Here is a 24,149-nt window from a genome sequence, read left to right as displayed (position 1 = left end):
ACCTATACTGCAGCTGCGGCAACGCTGGATCCTTTAACCACTTCACTGGGCTGGGGATCAAACCCACACCTCTGCAGCAACCTGAGCTGCTGCAGATGGGTTCTTAACTCACTGATCACAGAGGGGCCTCCCCTGTTGTCAATCTTTTTTTTTTTTTTTTTTTTTTTTTGGTCTTTTTGCCATTTCTTGGGCCGCTCCTGCGGCATATGGAGGTTCCCAGACTAGGGGTCGAATTGGAGCTGTAGCTGCCAGCCTACGCAGCAACACGGGATCCAAGCCATGTCTGCGACCTACACCACAGCTCACGGCAATGCCGGATCCTTAACCCAGGGAGCAAGGCCAGGGATCGAACCCGCAACCTCATGGTTCCTAGTCGGATTCGTTAACCACTGGGCCACGACGGGAACTCCTGTTGTCAATCTTTAACTCAATTAATTGACTTACTCATTGCCCCAAGTCATCGTTGGTCAGGCTTCTCATGATAACGTTTGCCTTCCAGTTTAAAAAACTCCAAACTGGAGAAACCTCATCCAGTTTTTTTTCTTCTATGCACGTTAACAGCTTTAAGCAAAGTTTTAGGTTTCTTGGAGGCAAACGAATATCCAAGAGAGACGTAGAGGGAGGCTGAGGACTGTGGTATTTTACAGTGTCCCTTGCGGCATGGACATATCTTTGAGATTGGCAGGTGACATAGTGTGGATCTAACCCACCCCATAACCAACTTGTCCTTTCACAGGTGCCTTCTTGAGATGGCAAGTGCCCTGATGGCCTTAAATGCTCAACCAATATCCACCAGTGGCCCAGCTGTGCCTGTAAGATACTCCTTGCCAATAGCTCTTATCTTGTACATATGAACTCATGGCGAAGTTTGTCTAAATAGATGCTGGTTTTCTGGTGAGACTTTCGAACTCACCAGTCTGCAGGGCTAGGCTGCACAACAGGCTTAAAGGGCCTATGCCTGCATCCTGCCGGATGGAATTTCCTTCTTATGACAAACAACACAATAGACAGAGATACAGAAGAACAATAACCATCTTTGGGAGGAAAAGGATCAACAAATCCAGAGCACTCTGCTGATTTTCAAACCAAGAGTTGCTGGGTCCAAGGAACTAGCTCCGCAGATATTTTCTCCTGTTAATTTAATTGTAGAAAAGAGACAAAGGGCTCTGGTCACTCTCACTTCCACCAGACCCGCAAGCAGAGATCTGGGAGGCTGACCAACAGGTAAGAACTCGAACTAGCTGCCCGCTTTCATCAGTTGTCCACAGATTTCTCAGCTGCAGCAGCTTCAGGGTGAGTAGTATCCAGCCAGTAAAACTGAGGTCTCATACTGTGCCAACAACTGTCACAAAGGAAGCAATTTTCCTCTGTCCTTCTAGATTCTTCTGGCTGGTCTAAGAATCAAATTGACATGAGACAGATTAGCAGGATAAAACAAAACAGAAGTTTAATAGCATATACACATAGGAGAGAATTAGAAGCCAACATGCAAAACAAAAAATGCTGATTGTGTTATGCTAAGACTATATATATATATAAAATTTCATATATATATTTAATATTTCATATATATATATATTTTGCTGCACCCACAGCATGAAGAAGTTCCTGGGTCAGGGATTGAACCTGAGCCACAGCAAGGACACCATCAAATCCTTAACCACTAGGTCACCAGGGAACTCCAAAAGGATAATATGTTTGACTTCTGTTACCCTTCACTACCTCTTTTGAGAATGTTGGTGAAGTATTGTTATCACCTCATCTTTTCAGTTTAAAAAATGCAAGCCATGCTGTATTTGAGCAAGGGCAGTGGCCATGCATGGCTGGATCATAGGGACATGGTGGGGTTTAGGGACATGAGGCTGAGAGAGTCCCTAAGACCAGGAAAAGGGATTGGACCTGAGCCCACATGTAAGGACCCTGATCTGGGAGTACCCCTGTGACATCCCACCACAAACTTTGATCCCTCCACTAGGATCCAGGCACCAAACAAGACAGAACAATATACCTTTAGGGCCGGGGCACCATCAGCTGTAGCTCCCTGTTGTGTTTTTTTGTTTTTTTTTCTCTTCTCACTTTAGTTGTATCTTCTCTCTTTTTTTTCTTAGCCTGGCTAGAGGCTTATCAATTTTATTGATCTTTTCAAGAACAAGTTTTTGATTTTGTTAATTTTCTCTATCAATTTCCTATTTTCAATTTCATTGATTTCTTCTCTGATATTATTTTCCTTCTTTAGATTTCATTTTCTCGTCTTTTCCTAGTTTCCGAGGGTGGAGGCTTAGATTATTGACTGATTTTAGGTCTTTCTTCTTTTCTAATACATTCAATGTACTACATTTCCCAGCTTTCACTGAATCCCACAAATTTTGACAAGTTATATTTTCACCTAGTTGATAAAATGGGAGAGGGCCTTTTTCAGGTATCTGCCAAAATTCCTGAAACTTGGAGTTCCCATCATGGTACAGTGGTAATGAATCTGACTAGGATCCATGAGGATGCAGGTTCTATCCCTGGTCCCACTCAGTGGGTTAAGGATCCAGCATGGCCGTGAGCTGTGGTGTAGGTCACAGATGTAGCTTGGATCCTGCATTGCTCTGGCTGTGGTGTAGGCCAGCAGCTGCAGTTCCGATCAGACTCTTAGCCTGGGAACCTCCATGTGCCGTGGGTGCGGCTCTAAAAAGCTAAAAAAAAAAAAAAAAATTCCTGAAACTTGTGGTATAGTCAAGGGAAGAAGGGTGGGGCTAAAGGACCTAGACACAGGAAAGGTTGGTGCTGATGGGAAGGGCGGCTGCACAGAGGGGCCGGGCGGCCTGGGCAGAGGTAAGTGAAAGAAGAGTGGGAAGCCTCTTGCATGCTCCACAAATTTGCCAGATTGTTCTCTTCCTTTCCACCCTACAGGAGACACAGGTAAAAGCAGAGGTGACCCCCCTGATCTAAAGTGGCCTGCCTGTCACTCTCTCTCATCTGCTTGTAGCTCTCACTACTGTTTAGCATGATCTGGTGTATTTATTTGTTAGGGCTCATTGTCCAGCTCCCAGAGCCTGAGCAGGAGCTCTGTGGAGCAGGGCCCTTGTTGTTCGAACCTCAGTACACAGAGCAATGCCTGGCACGCAGTAAATGTTTGTTGAATGACTGAATGAGAGGCCAGAGGCTAAGAACCAGATCCTTTTTTTGCCCTGGTGGCCTCTAGACTCCACTCACAGAGGAGACGAGTTTCTGGCTGGACAGACTTCAAGTCAGGTCCGTCCACCTGAGCAGCCTTTCCTGACTGATTGGCCATCTGAGCACTCACCGTCAGTGACCAAAAGTCAGCTGCACGTCATAGGCGGTGATGTCCTCATTTCCTAAGTGCCTCTTGGCAGCCTCCTTAACTTTGCCCATTCCAAGCTCATTGCCTTTGTCACTGACCCCTCGAGGGAAGGGGAACTCAGCCAAGGTACAGAATCAGCTAAAATGGGGGGGGGGGGGTTTCACCTGGGGCTCAGGGTGGGGAGAGGCCTCGGCTCTGGATAGGACGGCCAGGAGCTGTTGTGTTTCTTCAGGTATTCTAGAAATGTCTCTAGTTAAAAATGAGAGGACGTTTGAAACTCGCTAAACCTACTGGGTCATGTTCTCCAGTCACAGACGGAGCGCCCTCTATGCTGAAGGTGCCAGGTCCACGGCAGATGGCCACACTGAGAACCTCCTCTCCTTACCAGTGGCTCCTGCTCAGGCAGAGGCCACATGGCCCTGAATGCCATTAGTGTGACAGACTAATGTGAGTCTGTTGGCAGAAGGGAACTGGTATCGTTTTTATTACTATTATTATTATTATTACTTAATGAATTTTATTGCATTTATAGGTGGACAACAATCATCACAACCAAATGTTACAGCATTTCCATCCCAAGTCCTCAGTGCACCCCCCCACCCCCCAACCTGTCTCTTTTGGAAACTATATGCTATAGTTTATGAACGTCAATTCTGTAATCTACGCACAGCCTTCGGTTTAAAGGATGTGAAGTGTTTGTGTGTCAGTTAATTTTAACCAGATGGGCATCTGGTTAACACCTGAAATAGCCTAATCATGAATACACCCCCGAGGAGTGGCCAATTAGCATTTGAAAGAGACCACAAGGCTAAAAGCCAATCTGACCAGCACCACGTTTGTCAATTAGCATAATAAATGTTAGACTAAGTACATGTTAGAAATTATTTAATTCACTGGTGAAATAAACGGTGTTCAAGATAGGTGAGCTGACCCCCTCACCACTCCCCTGGATGATAAAACTGTAGCCCACCTCGGAGTGCCCGTCGTGGCGCAGAGGAAATGAATCTGACTAGGAACCATGAGGTTGCGGGTTCGATTTCTGGCCTTGCTCAGTGGGTTGAGGATCCAACGTTGCCATGAGCTGCGGTGTAGGTCACGGATGTGGCTCAGATCTGGTGTTGCTGTGGCTGTGGTGTAGGCCAGCAGCTATAGCTCCGATTAGACCCCTAGCCTGGGAACCTCCACATGCCAAGGGTGTGGCTCTAAAAGGACAAAAAAGACCAAAAAACCCCATAAAACTGTAGCCCACCTAATCCTCGGGGCAGAGCTTCCATGCCTGCTGGCTTGCATCTCTCACAGGTGTCCTATCTTAATAAATCTATTTCTTGCCTATCAAAAAAAAAAAAAAAAGGTGAATTGGCTAAAAATAATTACCAGGCAACTCCACCTTTGCAGAAACAAGATGAAAAAAATCTAACAAGCCTGGCATCGTGTACCCTTGGCAGTGATGCTCTCAGAACACCATTTGGTCCTGTGTCCAGGTATTTCTGGAGGATTCTGTAGACTAGAAGTCAGCTGAACCCACTTCTGGAAGGTGGCTGCAGCTGCCTCAAGAAAACCATTCACCAAGGGCCTGTCCAAGTGCCTCAAGAACAGAAGGCCAGGCCTTCTGAGCCTGCCGCGTGGGCGTATGACTGTTTTGGTATCTGTTTCTACAAACATATGGAAGAATTACGCCAGAGGCGAGCATTCGTCATGTGATGGTAGAAAATGGCCTGGAGCTGACTCTCCTTGGGCATCAGAGACCTGCTGGTCTACACTATAGCCACAGCACCACGGGATCCAAACCTCATCAGCAACGTACACTGCAGATCTCAGCAACGCCGCATCCTTAAACCACTGAATGAGGCCAGGGATCAAACCCACATCCTCATGGATACTAGTCAGGTTCGTTTCTGCTGAGCCACAGCGGGAGCTCCCCTATCTCAGAATGAGCGTGAGTGACCGGATGCCTTTGGTTTGCACCCTGAGGATTTTTCTCCGAACAGTTTTCTAGATCCATGACAGCCCATTGAATGAAGGAATACCACCTGCCCCTGGCCTCTGTGTCTTGTCTACATCTGTCTCTGCTGTTCGGCATCCATGCAGTTCATCGTGTTTGCTCCCAGGGTGTCCTGTCCAGGGCCCTGTTGTCCTCACTTTACAGAGTCCTTGAGAGGCGTAGGACCTGGGGAGTAAGCGGGGGACGGCGGGGGTCTCAATTCTCAGTTGAGTGCGATTCCCTGCTGCCTGGGGACCCAGGAATAGCCATGTCTATGGAGCAGAGGAGAGAAAGGAGCATTGGGGGAGGGTAGCTCTGCTGAGCAGGGGCTGTGGGCAGCCACAGAGGGTCTCAGGCTCCTCAGGGGTCCAGGGGCCCATGGGGGACAGTTCGAAAGCACAAACAGCCAGCCCCACCTGCTTCCCTCCGGATCCTGGGGGCTTCATTAGGGGGATCAGCGCAGATGGGGGGTCCACTCAGCGGGGGAAGAGTGGGTGCCCTGCAGCACCTTTGGTCCCCGCTGGCCCCTCTGGAGGCAGAAACCCCTTCCTCTCCACTGTGGGAGCCCCCCACCCCCACCCCCCAGATCTTGGGTCCTCGCCTGCCCGCCCAGCCCAGAGAGGCAGGAAGCAGAAGCCAGCCACCCTTCGGGACCCACACCCAAGGCAGCTTCTGGGAAAGACCAGGGCGATTGGCAGAAATCTACTTAGCCGGGAAGGCTTTCATTGTCTCCTCAAAACCTCAAAAGCCAAAGGCAACTAATGAGTCTGGGAAACACTCGGAAGTTTCTGAATGGAGAAAGCGAATAAATATGGAATGACAAACATGCCTTAATTCCTCCAGGGCTGGTTCCCACCCCGGGAGAGGAACGCTGGTATTCCATCAGCCTTTGAGAAATTCATAAAGGCAATGGGATTCCATGCAAGGCATTTCCAGTAGGGCCCTAGTTCTACCAACGCTAATTAACCAGGCAGCCTCCAGATACCTCCCCAGGCCTCATTTTTGGAAACTACCCCTGCCTTACTTACGGGTTTTAAACAATGCAATGGTTGTGAAACCTCTTTGAAAACTATCAAATTCTGGAAAACACAAATGTCATATCATGACATTATTCGCCATCAAAATACGACACGCATCACAAATTTAAAAAGATTAAAAAATGAACACACTTCATAGGATGACACCAAATACTCATGGCACATTCAGCCTGTTCCTACCAAAATAATAATATCATGCCTTGACTTCATTCCTGTCGTTATTTGACTATTTGTTTGAATGTTTTAGAGTTGGACAATTAGAATATGCTCGGTTAAGCGTCATTTCCCTTTCCTGCTCATGGGAACAGTGGATTTCTAAATGACAGAGTCATTACTGTCTATACTGGCCACAATAAACAAACAGCATCACCAAAGTGCGATACAATGGTCCCACATAACCCCTTCCTGTCACGTGTTCAACAATCAGTAACAAGGCTCGGAGGGCTGACATGTCCCTTTCAGATTCCCAGCGCCCCTGGCTTACCTCGACGAGATTCCAGGAATCCTCTGTGATCTGAAAGGATTACCCACAGGGTCCACCAAGGGCTGGATCTTCATCTCCCGCATTGTAGTAATTGCCACGCACAGCCCTTCCCGGGAGCTCGATGGCCACCAGATGGTCGAACCTGCCAGGCGGCAAGGGCACAGGGTCCTTCCAGAAAGCCAAGTGCCTGGCTGGGTCATGCCATCCTGTGTTTGGGCCAAGGACCCTTCGCTCTGCGTTTCTTTCATTCCTACAGAACTTGGTTGAACATCTACTGTGTGCCTGAGCCCGGCTGGGGGCAGGTCTATCAGATCATTCTAAGGAACAGTGTCAGAATCTTCGACAGTTTACTAGAGGCAGAGGTTGAGAGCGGGAAGCTGACGGGCAGGGTTACCACAGTGGACGCTGCTGGTGCCCCACCCAGGTCTCCGTTAACCCGCGGGCAGCCAGTACCCAGTGGATTGAGTGTCAGCTGCTAGGGGCCCACAGCAGCCCTCTTCCAGGATCTTGTTCAGTGTACAGAAACAAAACAGGTTAAAAAGGAATGGAAACAGAAGACAAATGACTCTAACACAAGATAGACATCTTCCAACAGAAAGCGTTAGAGAGAGAAGGCTGTGCAGGCAGGATGCTGGTAAGATCATGGGTTGTGAAATCAGATTGTGCTGGGTCCAGGTCCTGAGGCTACAGGCCTTCAGCAAGTCACTTGAATGCTGTAACCCTCGTTTTCTGCATTTGTCAGGCTGCCTAACAACTGTCCCTGCCTCTTAGGGCGTTGAAAGGGTTAACGGAGAAAATGCAAAAGAGAGGGAGTTCCCATCATGGCGCAGGGGAAATGAATCCGACTAGGAACCGTGAGGTTGCAGGTTCGATCCCTGGCCTCGCTCAGTGGGTTAAGGATCCTGTGTCGCTGTGAGCTGTGGTGTAGGTCGCAGACGTACGTGGCTTGGGTCTGGCTTCGCTGTGGCTGTGGCGTAGGCTGGCAGCAATAACTCTGATTAGACCCCTAGCCTGGGAACCTCCATATGCTGTGGGTGTGGCCCTAAAAAGACAAAAGACAAGAAAAAAAAATGCAAAAGAGATGCTTAGCACACACCTGCACACCCACTCAGGGCTCAGTGTTAGTGGTTGTGGTTGCTAACAGGATTAGGAGGAATACTGTTTCAATCATCTAATTTAAGATGGAAATTACATTACACGTTTCCATTTCTCTAAAGCCCCCCACGATGGAGTTCTTTAAAAGCTTAACTCTGCTATGGAAAACCATATGATGGTTCCTCAAAAAAGTTTAACTAGAATCAGCATATGATCCACCAGTTCTGCTTCTGGGTACAGATGCAAAAGAATTGAAACCTGGATCTCAAAGAGCTATTCATCCATCACGTTCAGAGCAGCACTATTTATATCAGGCCGAAGGTGGGAGCAACCCACGTGTCCCCTGCGGGATGAACAAGTGAGCAAAGCGCAGTGTGTTCATACAAGGCAAGATTACACAGCCTTAAAAAGGAAGGAAATTCTGGGCGTTCCCGTTGTGGCTCAGCAGTAACGAACCTGACTGGTATCCATGAGGACATGGGTCCCTCCTGGCTTCACTCTGTGGGTTAAGGATCACCTGGTGTTGCTGTGGCTGTGGTGGAGGTTGCAGATGTGGCTTGGATCTGGAGTTTCTGTGGCTGTAGCTTACGCTGGCAGCTGCAGCTCTGATTTAACCCCTAGCCTGGGAACTTCCATGCGCTGCAGGTGTGGCCCTAAAAAAAAGACAAAAAGGGGGGGGCAGGAAATTCTGGCCTGTTATAACATGGATGAACCTTGAGGATATTTTGCTAAGAGAAATAAGCCACCCACAGAAAGACGAATCATTATAAAGTATGATTCCGCTTTATAAGTTGAGTAGTCAAATCCACAGAAGGACGAATACTGTATGATTTGACTTTATAAGTTACTTGAGTAGCCAAATCCGCAGAGACAAAAGTAGAAAGGTGGTTTCCAGGGGGTGGGGGAGGGGGCGTGAGAGGTTTTGATTAATGGGTAGAGAGTTTCTGTTTGGGAAGATGAAAAGTTTAGGAGATGGATGGTGGGGACAGCTGCACAACCAGGTAAACATACTTTTTTTTAAAAAAAAACCACTGAACTGCACACTAAAAAATGGTTAAAATAGGAATTCCCATTGTGGCTTGGCAGGTTAAGAACCTAGCATAGTGTCTGTGAGGATACAGTTTTGACTCCTGGCCTCAGTCAGTCAGTTAAGGAGCCAGCATTACCACAAGCTACGGTGCAGGTTGCAGATAAGAGTCAGATCTGGTGTTGCCCTGGCTGAGGCTCTGATTCAACCCCTAGACCAGGAACTTCCATATGCCGCAGGTGTGGTCATGAAAAGAAAACAATGGTTAAAATAGTAAGATTTATGTTATGCATATTTTATCACAGTAATAAAAAAAAAACTTAACTCTGAATGCTCTGCCTACACATATTTTATTTATTTATTTATTTATTGTCTTTTTGCTATTTGTTTGGGCCGCTCCCACAGCATATGGAGGTTCCCAGGCTAGGGGTCTAATTGGAGCTGTAGCCACCGGCCTACGCCAGAGCCACAGCAACGCAGGATCCGAGCCGCGTCTGCAACCTACACCACAGCTCATGGCAACGCCGGATCGTTAACCCACTAAGCAAGGGCAGGGACCGAACCCGCAACCTCACAGTTCCTAGTCGGATTCGTTAACCACTGCGCCACGACGGGAACTCCACACATATTTTAGAAAGCAAGATCTCCATGTCTGTCCCTGTCCTTTGGTTGGGCGAGAAGGTGGCACCACCACGGATGCTTGGATGGCAGGCCCCTGAGTAGGTGTTAGAATGGGTTCCCGAGGCCAATCCCAGTCAAGGGAAAAGCAGCTGCTTTTTCTGAGAAGCAGAATCAGGAAGCGGAAGGAACTTTGACCCTGAATTCCCTCTAGACCGACCTCAGGGGCGATGGAAAGGCAGTTTAGAGCAAGAGCTCCAGCTGAGATGGATACATCCTCTCTTCTGGAAAGAGAACCCCATTTCTGGACCTTTCCCGCAGGGGTGGGGGGTGCTGGTTACATACCTTGGGGAGATAGGTTGACTTTGAGGCCGTGCGAGTCCGCCTGGCTGCAGTGGGAAGGAATCCCGGCCTGGGAGGTGCGCCCTGGAGAGTTACTGCAGCTTCCCAAAGACAGCGGAACCCTCTCTCCCCGCGGTCGGGTCTGTCGCACCTCCCTCCACTCAGCCAACAGAGTCACACCTGTGTTACATGGCACCTGAGGTCCCACCCAAGAGGATTTTCTAGTTTCCCCCTGAGTTGCCAGAGCTTTGTTTGAATGCCAACTGTTTGGAGAATATAAACACTTCTATTAGGCACCACACATGTTCTTGTAGCTTTAAATAGCATATTGGATCCACAATCGAACTTTCCTCAGTGACTCAGAGTCATTCTAAACACTGGGTTCTGCTGGGAGCTGCAATAGAGCTGTGCCCTCTGGGCCTATTAACGCAGGGTTTTAAAACTTGAAGTGGGAGTTCCCGTTGTGGCTCAGTGGAAACGAATCTGACTAGTTACCATAAGGTTGTGGGTTCGATCCCTGGCCTTGCTCAGTGGGTTAAGGATCCGGCGTTGCCGTGAGCTGTGGTGTAGGTCGAAGACCCAGCTCAGATCCTGCGTTGCTGTGGCTCTGGTGTAGGCCAGCAGCTGTAGCTCTGATTCGACCCCTAGCCTGGGAATCTCCATATGCTGTGCATGCGGCCCTAAAAAGAAAAAAAAAAAAATTGAAGTGGACACTTAGTGGGTTGTGAAACAAACTTATTAGGCCAGGTCAGCATTTTCTGAAAAATAGAATAGAATAGAATGATCCAAGTACATGGCACATAGCAAGAGTAAATATTGTTTTTTGAAATTTCTGTTTCAGCTACATGTATGCATGTTCTAGTTCACAATGCACAATGTATTACTGAGAATTGTTGTCAAAAAAGTTTGCAAAACACTGTATTAAGAGTCATAAGATCTGGAGTTCCTGTTGTGGCGCAGCAGAAATGAATCTGACTAGGAACTATGAGGTTGCAGGTTCAATCCCTGGCCTTGCTCAGTGGCTTAAGGATCTGGCATTGCTGTGAGCTGTGGTGTAGGTCACAGACGCAGCTCAGATCTAGTGTTGCTGTGGCTCTGGTATAGGCCGGCAGCTGTAGCTCCGATTAAATTTCCCAGCCTGGGAAGCTCCATATGCCACAGATGCGGCCCTAAAAAGCAAAAAAAAAAAAAAAAAAAAAAATTATAAGATCTGGAAAACATCCCTACATACAATAAAGATGTATTTTTCAGAATGTCTGACCACGACACACAGGAAAAAATACACACACACACACACACACACACACACACACAGGTACTTACCATTACTATACAAGAAATACAATTTTTTCTTTTTTTTTTTGCTTTTAAGGGCTGCACTGGTGGCATATGGAAGTTCCCAGTCCAGGGGTCAAATCCAGCTGTAGCCGCCAGCCTACACCACAGCCACAGCAATGCTGAATCCAAGCCACATCTTTGACCTACACCACAGCTCATGGCAAAGCCAGATTCTTTAACCCACCTCATGGGTTTTATCCTCATGGATACTAGGCAGGCTCATTACCGCTTAACCACAGTGGGAACTCCTACAATGACACTTCTCTATTTCCTTTTCCAAAGGCACTGGTCACACACGTCCCCTTCCCACCCTTGAAATGATTTCATTTCTCACTAATGGTCATGACCCAATTTGAGAAACTGCTAGTTTTGTTTTGTTTTAATAATTTGCCTATCTTCTCTATATAGGAAGACAGGCCATCTCTCAGGGACTCGCTACTTCCAGAGACCCTCTGTAAAGCCCCAGACACCTTGAAACCCCCCAGCCTCGTTGGTGAGTCTGGCCCATCAAAACCCTGGGCTCCTGGCTCTGTCTTCTCAGGAGGCTGAGACGTGCAGGGATGTTGTTGCCAAAGTCAGCATCACATGGGCTTCTCCACTGTCACCCACTTAAACTGAGACAGGACACATGTTACCTGGGTGACTTGGGGTCCCCATCTCTGCATAGAAACATCTGGCCAGCTCCCACTGATCCACCTTGTAAGTTAATATTGGGATCCATGTCTTCAGAACACCTTGAGAGCAAGGGCCAAGGGTGGAGCCACCAGCCCCAGCGCTGGGGGCGTTCACGTTGGCTTGTTGAAAGCTCCTTTGGAAAGTAACCATTACTGCTACTGAATGTCTCCCTGTAGAATACTTTGTTAGGTAAGCCTGCAGAATAATACTTTGCTAGGTAAGCCTGTAGAATAATACTTTGCTAGGTAAGCCAAGACCTCGACACAGAAGACACTTCAGTTTCCTTTTAGACCTGAACAAACCCTAGGGTTGATGGGGATGAAGTCACAGTAGTGTCACCAGTCTTGTGGGCTGTACACAGGTGCCCCCAATACCACGTGACCAGAAGCCTATTCTAGCCTGCTGCCATTGTGGGTGCTGGCGACATATTTTGGTGCCCATGGTGACGGTAGGCCAGCCCCCTGATAAGCAAGTGACACGCACATTCTCAATTACTTTTCACAACAGTCTTGTGTGATATGAACCATTATTTCCCCCATTTTACAGAGAAGGAAAACTGAGGCTCAGAGATGTGAACTGACTTGGGCAAAGCCAAGTATGCAGGGCGGTGTCATGACTCCAGTTCCCAATTTAAGTTCTCATCTGCTTCCCACCCCCACCTCCCTGACTACCTTCAGGGACGGTCAAGGAAAAAAAAGGAAAGGTCCTAGAGTTTGGCCTAGAGTTTGACCTTGGACCTAGCTACTGGTTTCCAAAGTGAATTGGAATCATCTCTTTTAAAAATAGCACATTTTCAAATTACAATAAAAATACATATTATGGTAGGATGTGTGGAACACACAAATCCCGAAATAAAATAACATGGACTTGGTTTTCATGAACTAAACCACCTCATAGCAATTAGGGTAGAAGCTTTGTGTATTTGCTGGTCCAGGACCAAGTCGCATCTGGGCTGAGCTTGAGGAGGCTAATTGAGGCCCCGGACAGGGATGGTGGACCCAATGCTATGGTCCCGCTGGTTCTACAGGAGCTCCCGGGCTGCTCTGCAGGCTATGATCAGTGCCAAGGGGCAGCTTTGGTCACCCCCATAATCTCCATCAGCCCCTCATCCCTCCCATAAATTCAGTGTGAGTAAGCATCTTGTCTACATTAAAACCACCTCGAGACAGCTGCTTCCCCCCCAACCCCCCGTCTTGTCACCCCAAGCCCTTTGGGAGCTGTCACTGCCACCCTAGTGGGTCCACGGAGCAAACTCAAGGTGAGGAGCCAGAAAATTGTCACAGATCCCCAAATGCCCCTCTGTGGCTCCTCCCACTGCCCCCTCTGGCCCCACCTCCCATCTGGGGGAAAGACCAGCAGGGGGCAGTGGGTGCACCAGAGGGTAGTCACCAGACATCTCCAGGGGATGGGGGCACTCAGGACAGGAGAAAGACCCAGCCCCTCTGTGTGCTGTGAGGGGTGGCCCGGTGGCTTGGCAAGGAGGCTGAGTAGAGCCAAACAACCCTGGTGGGAAGCAACAGCTCCTGGCTGTGTGACCTTGAGCAAGCTCAGGACCTCTCTGAGCTTCAGTGATTTCCTCCTCTGCAGAATAGGATAGCTCAGCGGAAATGAACCCGATTAGTATCTATGAGGACACAGGTTCGATCTCTGGCCTTGCTCAGTGGGTTAAGCGTTACTTCGAGCTGTGGTCTAAGCTGAGACTCAGCTCAGATCTGGTGTTGCCGTGGCTGTGGTATAGGCTGGCAGCTGCAGTTCCAATTCAACCCCTAGCCTGGAAACTTCCATATGCCACAGGTGTGGCCCTAAAAAAAAAAAAGATTAATCATGACCTCACCTAGGACTGATGTGGACACAACAGTGCGATGAGCGCCAGCACAGAGCTGGGGGCCTGGCACAAAGCAGGTGCTGAGCAAAGCCTGACTCTTTCTTGTTTCTTTGACATTGGACTGAGGACATAGGACAATAGTAAGATGGGGCATCAGGGAGCCACCCAGGGCAGAGCACACAGCGTATCCCCAATGGGGGCACAGAGAGAAAGAGCCCCAGGCAACAAAGGTCGGGGCAGGAGGAGACCCCCCACCTAAGCTACAAAGAACCAATTTATCAATTCTGCTCAAGACAGGGAATAAATGACAGCTTTCTTCTTTAAACATGTCCTAGGCTTCAGTTATAAAATGAACTGAAATCATTGTCATTAAAAGGCTAATTGCTTCTGCTTTCTTCGTCCACATGTAATGAAAGTCCTGCAAAATCAAATACAACAAATTCCAAATTCTAAGCCCTGGTGTGGGCGAGAACCAGGTCTGAGCTGAGGTCCAGCAGACCCTGAGAGCAGGTGGTCAGGTGAGCAGGAGGGCAGCACAACCGACCACTGGGAAAGTGGACCACAGGGCAGTGGGCGGATGGCAGAGCCCCCAGCGCAGGAAGCAGTGGGCACAGTTGGCTGTCCCCTCTCCAGGTCCAATTTCCCCCACAGCGTCTCACCTTCCAACAAACTATATACGTGCAGGGCTTTTCTCCCAGGTGGTTCACCGACAGTCACACTCCATTAGAATCACAGTCAGTGAGGGCAGGACGGCTGTCAGTCCTGTTCACTGAGCAGGCATGGGACAGTGACAGCAGCTCACCTTGACAGAGCAGGTGCCAGATGCCCTGGCTGCCTAAAATGACAAGAACAAAATAAAATCACAAACTTGTATAGTTGTGTTTCAGTAGAAAGTTAGGCAACTTGGTGGTTTGTTTCGGAAGTGGATTGGGGCAGGGGCAGCGCTTCCCACCCAGTGGAGAAGGGTACCTAGGTAAGGGGTGGGCCAGCCTCTCTCTCAGTTAAGTGTGGTCCTCTTTGTGTGACCATCAGAGAGCAGTAGAAAGGAGTGTGAATGGAAGTTGCTGGAGCCTCTGCCTTGGCCTGGCCACACACCCCCGGTACCCCTCCCAGTTCTCCCTTCCTGGGGTGGGGAGCTGGGGTGTTGACAGCTAGCGCCCCCTGGGGGTCTCACGGTGGGATGCAGAGCTGCTGGGTCCCTGAGTGACCCAGTGGAGCGGATCCCCTTCCTGCTGAGCTAGACGCTCACCCTGGAGGAGGCGCCCTGGGCTGGTGTGTGAGGGAGGCACACCTGTTGTATGTGAGCAAAGCCTCTTGGGGGGTCTTTGCTAGAGCAGTTCCACAAACTCTCACCAATACAGGGAATCCCTGAGGAGGAGGAGGAAGGGGGGCAGCAGGATGGTCTTAGTTGGGAGTTCCTTGGAAGCAAACCCTAAGACAAGGGCTTCGTGCAGGTAGGTCAGTGGAGAGGGAGCCCAGAGGACAGTCAGAAGGTGGAGCAAGTGGGACAAGGAAAGGAGAAAAGCCACCAAAGGATATGAGCAACAGTCAGCTCCTAAGGCGAAGGGGGCTCCATCCTGCCTGCCTCTATGAAGCCGTGTGGTACCCACCTGAGGACTGTCCTTCCAGAGGACAGGGAGACTGGGCAGTATGCCCTGGGTCCCGCCTTTCGGGGCGCTGACCCTGGCACTCCCGCCCTGCTGGAGGGGCAGAGGCCCAGGCTCGGGCGGGACCCGCCCATGGCAGCCAAGGTCAACCTGGTGAACCTGGGGCTTCAGGATCATCAGCCGCATCTACTACCGATGCTGCCTGTGGCCCCCAAGCCAGTCCCAGAGGGCAGCACAACCTCCCGACTCACACACCACTCCATGCTCAGGCCACCCCAGGGCGAATCTGCGCATGTGAGGGCAGGATGGACCTTAGACCTTCCACCCCAGTTGCGGCCGGGAGGAGACTGGGCCTGAGGGGTGTGGGGGACATCAGTTTGCCCTTGAGGTGCCTGGACAGTAACGAGGCACCCAGGGCTTGGATTCTGGTTCTGGAGGAACAGAACCAGAACCAGAATCTGCAGACTGAACATTCCAGTCCAGGCACTGGTACATCCCAGCAGCTGTGTGACCTTGGTCTTGTCCCTTGAGAGCTCTGAACCTCAGATGTCCTATGTGGAGCTAGGAGGGGGTCCAGGTGGAGGGAGGCTGGGGGGAAAGGGCCCCTCGCGCACGGCCTGTGGGGGTGGAATGGGAGCATCTGTCTGGAGGGTGAGTCACCCCTTAGATCTGCACTCCCCGGGAGCCAGCAATTCCCTTCCAGGAATTTATCCTAACGAAGACAGTGGGTATGCACGCAATCGTAGTCTTAATGATGTTCATAGTTTATGGGTCAAACAATAGGCTGTTAATCAAATGGTAGATCATTTATAAAATAAAATTCTACACAAACGTTAAAAAGGATGTTGCCGAAGACTAATGACATAGAAGGATGTTTACAACATATTTGAGAGGGAAAGTAGCAAGTCCTAAAATAGTATCATAGCATGACTCCAATATACATATTGGTATATTTATATCTATCTATCTATCTATCTACCTATCTAGATAGTGGTCTTGTAGGTTCAAGACCAAAGAAAAAGTCTTGAGTTTAAGGACAAACATAAAACTGTTATTAATGGTTACTTATATGGGATCCCGGTAATTTTTTTTTTTATTTGGCCATGCCTGCGGCATATGGAAATTCCCCAGCCAGGGATCGAATCCAAGCTGCCACTGTGACCTATGCCACAGCTGCAGCAATGCTGGATCCTTAACCTGCTGGGCCACAGTGGGAACTCCCCTGGTAGTTTTTATTGCCTCTTTTCTTTCATGTTTTCTGATGCTTCTACAATGAACATGAATTACTGTTGATAGATGGAGAGAAGAACAACAACATTTTTAAAGGGAAAAAATGGAATATAACCTATTTTGTCAGAAGTGGGGCGCACTAATGGAGAGGAGAGAGAGGACTTGGTCAGCTTTAACGCCGTCCAGCCATCTATGATAATTTTGTTATTAGTGCAAACATCAGGACTATAAACCTTGCATTTCTTCATCTTCTCCAGGCCCCTCAAATGCCAGCCAATGTCCTCTCACAAGTGACTGCATGGCTCTATCATTATGCCCAGTGAGTAGTGCTCAATACCTGCCATCGATCTTTTATCTGCTTGTTTAATACACTGGGAATCAAGAGCATCTGCTGTTCTCGAAGATTAAAGATGCTCCTTAATAGACAACATTGGCACATCTGGACAGTCATAAATCGGCCCTTTTCCCGAGCCTCATGCTTCAAGCCTTGACACAGTCTGCACAAGCGCTGAAGGGGGTTGCTGTGGGCCACTTCCCACGTCATTTGTATTATGGAACGGGAGCCCTGTGTCTGCAGTACATTTACTTCTCAGTGTTTTCATCTGAGCTAATGGTGGAGTTAAGAATTCATCTTTCCTCCTGACCCTTGTCCTAAGCAGGAGAGCCATTCACTTGGGTTAGATGTTTGTGAGAAAGTACTGCAGAGTTTTTAAAAACATGCACCGGAGTTCCTGTCGTGGCACGGTGGTTAACGAATCCGACTAGGAACCATGAGGTTGCAGGTTTGATCCCTGGCCTTGCTCAATGGGTTAAGGATCTGGTGTTGCCATGAGCTGTGGTGTAGGTTGCAGACGTGGCTCAGATCCCACATTGCTGTGGCTCTGGTGTAGGCTGGCGCTACAGCTCTGATTAGACCCCTAGCCTGGGAACCTCCATATGCCGCGGGAGCGGCCCAAGAAAAGACAAAAAAATAAAAAATACGCACCGAGGAGATCCCCTGTGTAAGGGACTTTGTGTATGCACAGCCGCGAGCAGTCACCTCTCCGTATGTACGCACGTGTCCTAAAAGGTGTAGGTATCTGTGCCGGGCAGATGTCCCCGCTTACGGTGTATTTGCACGTAAAGGAGACCCTGTTCTCTGCAGAATGAATGAGTGAGTGAGTGAATGAGCGAGTGAATGAATGAACAACCTACCAGACAGACAAGCCAAAAGCTGGCTTCACCAGAAGTTTCGTAACTGTAGACCCCCTGTAACGGGGTGGGGGTTGGGGGCAACCTTTGCTCCCAGGCTCTGGGAAGAGAGCTGACATCTTTACGGCTGGTCTGCTGATGTCAGATGCTGGGCACCGTGCTGGCCAACACCAAAGGGCACCCCCGCTGTCTGCTCTATAACCCGGTCCAGGTGCTGGTCTCTCAAAGGGGCTGCCACACCTGTGTCACCAGGGCCAGCTCTGTCTGGGTCCTGAGAGCCTGGCCTGGAGGGTCAAACTCCCCAGCTGGCCTCACCCCTCTGCTCTCCCTACCACTGATCAGGCTCTCAGGAGAAGATGTAGGGCCGGTCAGCAGGGAGACCACACATGCCTTCTCGAGCCACTCGAAGAGCAAAGAACACAGAGGGCTGGAGTCACAGCCCACAAGAAGGTGCAGAGGAGGCAAGAGAGGTGAGCCGGGAGGACTCTTTTAACTGCCCAGGTGAGACCAACACACCATTTAGACTCCGATTCCAATGTATCAGGAGTTCCCTGGTAGCCTAGCAGGTTAAGGATCTAGCATTGTCAGAGCTGTGGCGCAGGTTCAGTTTCTGGCCTGGGAACTTCTGCGTGCCACAGGCTCGGCCAAAAAAAAAGAAAAAAAGAAAAAAGATTCCAATTTATCCAATACTTATTGATCATGGGCCTTGGAGTCGGTGGGCCTGGGTTCAGGTTCAGCCTTGACCAGCTATTAGGGATGTGGACTCAGGCAAGTTTCTCAGCCTTATATGCCTCAGTTTCCTTCTCTGTTAAAGGAGGTTAACAATGGCAGCCTCATAGGGGCATTGGGAGAATTTAATAAAGTGAAACATGTAAATGCTTTAAGCACTTGTCTGGCCTAGAGTAAAACTCAGTAGCAAAACTATTATTCTTACTGCCTATAACAACCCCCAGAGGAGGAAGATTTTTATGACCTTGTCATAGGAAAAGAGGAAACTGAGATGAGGAGGGGCTGTGAGGTCTACACCTTAATTCTCTCCTGAGCCTTGCCAGCAAATGGATTGAATTTTCCCGTGCAAAATGGCGCCCTCTGCTGGCGGCATGGGATTAGCAATTCAGCTCTTTAAGGAAGATGCAGCTGAAGTTCAAAGCCCCTCAACCAGTTTCAGCAAACCTCCTCCTAACAGGAATCCGAAGACCCTAGTGGACTGTGCCAGCCCTGTCTTGTGTGTAAAACCAATGGCTTGCAAACCACAGAAGGGTTGTCCTCTGAGATGCTGTATACAACACACGGGTCGGCTGCAAACTGTTTTGAGGCTGTCTCTGCAGGGTCCTGTCCCACCAGGAGCCTCCAAGGAAGAGCAATCCAGGCCCCAACCCCTATCCCTGCTGCCCAGTGTACAAAACCTAGTCTATGCCCAACTCCAGGGCAATGTCGCAAAAGAGAAAGATGAGGGACAATATTAACTACTGGACAATCTTTGCTTAAATGGTGGCAGTTGACTATCTAGGGATCGTGCTCCCTTTTTCTTCCCCACTCAACCCCAGTCTAGTTCTGAGTGAGCACGTGCCCACCTCCCAAACTCCCTCAGACACTCAGTGTTGAAAAGTTTGGGGAAAACACCTAAAGAAGAAAACAAAAATCACCTGTTTTCGGACCACCCAGAGATCATCACGTCAGCATTTTGGTGCCTTTACTTCTTTGCAAGATTCATACATAGTATTAGTATTTTTTTTTAAATCATACTCTAGGTACAGTTTGCATGCTGCCTTTTTCACTGAAACATTACACCAGTGATGAATTTCTCCAGGTCACTGAGGTGTGACTGCTTGGTTTCTTACCTGGGTCGATGGCAATTATCGTCTTTTGATCGCTGACCTTCTGAGCAGCTGAAGCTGATGCCAGGCTGTAGTGCAGAGGATCCTGGGAAATGTGATGGACCTCTGGTGTTCCCTCAGGGGTGAGGCATTGGCCAGGGCCACTGTACCCTTCATTCACAACTGCGCCATCCCCTGAGCTGGTGAAAGCCAGCAGGGTCTCCAAGGCACACAACAGGAGGGACTGAGCCCAGTCACTTCGTCAAACCCTGTCCACTCCCATCTAGTCCACCGTTGATGGGAAAGGGGGCGCCCGTGCCTCCACTTGGCCAACAGCACTCCCTACGCCACTTGCTGGCACCAGGTCAGCACAAGCTGGCTTATGGTTAAATCAGGTTCCATTTAAACCAGGTACCCTGGTTTTCAGGAAAGTGAAGATGAGTGTGGGGAAAGAAGTAAGGTACCCACAGCTATAGTTGGGGCTCTAGCAGTTTCCATCCATGCAATCCCATGGATACCAGAAAGGACTTACTAAACTCTTACAGCAAGATCAAGTCATCTTGCTTTTTCTTTGCAGCAGATGTTAGATTTGCTAACAAATAGCTCTCTCTGAGCATAGCTTCTATTTTTCTCACAGCCTGTATATTTTGCTTCAGTTTATGCTAATTTTGTTCTTTTAAAAACCCTCCCTTGCTAGATTCCAGGCAATGTGAGGCACTGTAGCATCATTATCAAGAGCACGGCTTCAGCACGGCAAACACACTTGAGCTTGAGATGTGACGTTATCCTCGCTAAACTTGTTTCCTCAACTCTAAAGTAAGGATAATGGCTCATATGATTGTTATCAGAGCTGACCTGGAAAATGCACATAAAAGAGCTTGAGCAGGAGTTCCTGTTGTGGCTCAGTGAGTGAAGGACCTGACGTTGTCTGTGTGAGATGCAGGTTCAATTCCTGCCCTCACTCTCCTGGTTAAATATCCGGCATTGCCTCAAGCTGCAGCATCAGTCACAGATGCGGCTTGAATCCGGCATTGCTGAGGCTGTGGTGTAGCCCTCAGCTGTGGCCCTGATTCAACTCCTAGCCTGGGAACGTCCATATGCCACAGGTGCAGTCATAAAAAGGGGGGAAAAGTGTTTAAGCAAAGTGCCTGGTCCAATGTAAGCCCTGGGTAAGTAAGTGATGGTTGGCATCACTGAGCCAGGTGCTGTATCTTATTCATTCTTTTGCCTGGCCTTTCAGGTGCTTCATCTTCACCGTAACTTAACTAGACCTTCTGCTTATCAGTGTCATTATCCTTGAGGACTCTAACCCCACTCAGCTGTACGTTCTCAGAGACGCAGGACCACTGCTTATTCATCTCACAGATGCACACAATAGGTGCTCCATAAATGTAGATGCGAATTGAGCAAATAGCATCTTGGATTTCACAGAAAACAGGACCATTCCTCAGATCTAATAGAAAGCCAAAGTCAGCCAACTCTTCAGAAGGAAAACCTCCTTGACAGAAGTGTCAAGCATTCTAACTTAACTTTCCACGTGATATAAAGGGGAAGAACTAGGGATTTTTGATGATGGCAGTCTTTGTTTTTCTGTGTTTTGGACAGAACCTAAAACGGGTCACTCTCAAGCCACACGCATTAGCACAGTCAGCTCCCAGCGTGCCCTGGGGTTTTGCCCCAGCAGCTGTGACAGCAGCAGCAATTCATCTATTGCTAGTAGAAGTTTAGATGTTGAAATCCGAGCATGAGTTTGTAAACGAGAAAGATTCAAGGTCCCTGGCCAGGGAGGGCATTCGTTCTCATTTACAATCAAATACGCTATTGCAGGTCAGGACTGAAGCGCTAAGGCGGGCTGGGGCCGGGCAGCAGTGAGATCTCCTCTGCAAGGCGACCCCCTGGCCGGCGGCGGCGGGAGAGGGCTGAGACCACCCACCGCGCGGGAGGATATTTCCCGCGCGGATGTGCGGGAGCGTGTATACAGCTGAGCACAGACACTCGGAAATGACCGCAAGCTCCCTGACATCTGCGTCGTGTCTCCTGCAGCATTTGATTCCTAAGATCTGGGCACAAAGTAGGTTCCCCCAACATTGATCTGCAATAAATGAATGAACAGAATCCCACGGATCTTGGCGTTTTTGTCTCAGGACCATATTAGAGATAATCTTCCACTATCAGGAGGCTCTTATGATAGCTCAACTCTCAAGAATGCTTTAAAAATAAATGGAAAGTAGCACATCTTATTATTTGTAGTGCAAGCCAGGCTGACCTGGCTAGAATTTTCCTCTGTCTAGGACAGTGGTCTGCAACTGCTATTTTTTGTTGTTGTTTCTGTCCCATCCCTACTTTACTGTGAACCAGTTAGGGCGCCCTCGTGTGTCGTCTTATTGTAATATCACCCTCGGCCTTGGAAAAAATGAACTGACAGTATTGCTTTCAAATACCTTGCAAAAAAATCGCTTTGTTTAGTTGAGTTGCTTGCCTTTACCTTTGCTTTCAAAGCCCCACCAACTTCCAGAATGTCTCCAAAGTCAAGCAAAACATTGACCCTTCTCTTAGAATGGGTGGTGAGCCTTCCGCAGACAGAAATAGATTTAATCAAAACATATTTGACCTGGGAGTTCCCACTGTGGCTTAGCGGTTAAGGTATCTGACTAGCATCCATGAGGATGCAGGTTCGATCCCTGGCCTTGTTCAGTGGGCTAAGGATCTGGTTTGCCATGAACTGTGGTGTAGGTTGTAGACTTGGCTCGGATCCTGCGTTGCTGTGGCTGTGGGTAGGCCAGCAGCTACAACTCTGAATATGCCGTGGGTGCAGCCCTAAAAAGAAAAAACAAAACAAGCAAAACATATTCGACCTGAAAGGCAGCTGCTCTGGGGAGACCCAGCACTGGGATGATAAGGAAGATGTCACAGAGACCTTCCCTGGGGGCTGTTTCATGACTTTCTTCCCCAAGTCACTGCGCCACAAGCCTATGCATTCAGGAACTAGAGATGGACCTGATTCCATCCCAGGTCAGAGTAACTGGCCCCTTAAACCCAGACGTACTGCAGCCGCTGACAGCTTGGAGTCTGATCAGCCGAGAAGGCCAGAACACTGGAACATCCCGGGGCTGACACACCACAGGCTCCCTGAAGTCAGATCTGGAAAGATCTTTGATGCACAATGGTTCTGCAGGTGGAAAAAGAGAGTCCCACCGGGTCCTGCACTGGCTGGTAGCATCTGATTTGAACACACTGAGTAGTTTGTGGTTCCTTCTCCAACAGGACCTCTAGCCACAGGCCTGCTGCAAACTGTATTGGAGAAGGACGGGGAGGAGACCCAGAATCTGGATTTTAACCCCCTCAGGATGCTTGCTGACTTCCATTCTGAGTGGCATCGTTTCCAAGCATGGAACCTCAGACGCCTGGTGTGATTGCTGGAGGGGACTTGGGGACATTTAGCCCAATGTCGTCATTGTACAGATTGCTGACAAAGCCAGTGATTTTGAGTTTATCTTGGTACAGACTGGGTCACACAACCCAGGCAAAAACTCTGTTTGACCACCAGCAGCATCCCTGCACCTGGCCAGCTGTCAGCGCACCCGCGAAGATGGCGGAGAGAAATGTATCGATCGGGTCCAATCGATCCCACTAAAGATATAACAACTCATGGAGTTCCCGTTGTGGCGCAGTGGTTAACAAATCCGACTAGGAACCATGAGGTTGCGGGTTCGGTCCCTGCCCTTGCTCAGTGGGTTAACGATCCGGCGTTGCTGTGAGCTGTGGTGTAGGTTGCAGACGTGGCTCGGATCCTGCGTTGCTGTGGCTCTGGCGTAGGCTGGTGGCTATGGCTCCGATTAGACCCCTAGCCTGGGAATCTCCACATGCCGCAGAAGCGGCCCAAGAAATAGCAAAAAAAAAAAAAAAAAAAGAAACTCAGCAGACATTCGGCTTTGGGTGGTCCTGGACCATCTTTCTATGAAACGTGGCAAGTGCTGATTGCATTTTTGCAGAATGCTGGGCTTTGTCAAAGTTTGTTATGCAGCTGAGCATGTTCCGTTATGCTCAACCCTGACTCTCCCCCAAGGCCCAATCCCAAGCTCCCATCAGGCCTCTGAGAGCCTCCAAGAGGCCTGGGCAGCTTCCACGCTTGGATCTGCTCACTCACTGTCAGGCTGAGTGAATACACTGGGGATCAAAGGATTTCAGTTCCAGTTAACACTTGGAAGGAAGCCGTCCCCTGCCCAAATATGCTGCTGAACAATAGCCTAGATTAGTGGTTGCTATGATTTCAGATCTCAAGACAAATAGCTCTGCTGACATCCTCCACCACCTGCTTCCCCCACCCCAGGGTTCACCCCAAGTGTCACAGGGGCTAATGGGCGAGGCTAGCAGTTCCGTCAAGGACATCACCTTCAAAACTGAAGGGCATCTGCAAACCCAGCCCTGGTACTGACTGCTGCAGGAATCTGTCTTGTCCAGGGCCTTCACCCCAGGGCTCCTGGGAAAGATGAGACAAGTCAGAGGAACTCAGGAACATAGCAAGTTCCTGTCTTCTTGGGAAGAAGTCCAATGCAGCTGTCAGAATCATGA

At 49.1% G+C, this 24,149-nt stretch overlaps 1 protein-coding gene across 1 annotated transcript in view; it reads right to left on the bottom strand.

Moving 5' to 3' along the window:
- Positions 2,670-24,149, bottom strand: part of C7H14orf159 (chromosome 7 C14orf159 homolog) — a 108,529-nt gene continuing 87,049 nt past the window's right edge. The window contains 11 exon segments of the mRNA XM_021100082.1: positions 2,670-3,410; positions 5,148-5,149; positions 6,813-6,893; positions 6,895-6,954; positions 11,868-11,931; positions 11,934-12,120; positions 14,452-14,567; positions 19,602-19,834; positions 20,341-20,432; positions 21,395-21,558; positions 22,564-22,746. Of these exon segments, the coding sequence (XP_020955741.1) occupies positions 3,295-3,410; positions 5,148-5,149; positions 6,813-6,893; positions 6,895-6,954; positions 11,868-11,931; positions 11,934-12,120; positions 14,452-14,567; positions 19,602-19,834; positions 20,341-20,432; positions 21,395-21,558; positions 22,564-22,746 (1,298 nt within the window). The 3' untranslated portion in view covers positions 2,670-3,294.

This window comes from Sus scrofa, chromosome 7 (genome assembly GCF_000003025.6).
Source record: "Sus scrofa isolate TJ Tabasco breed Duroc chromosome 7, Sscrofa11.1, whole genome shotgun sequence".
In the NCBI taxonomy this organism is placed as follows: Eukaryota; Metazoa; Chordata; class Mammalia; order Artiodactyla; family Suidae; genus Sus; species Sus scrofa.
Note: the sequence above shows the minus strand (reverse complement) of the source record. Positions and strands in the feature narration are given on the sequence as shown.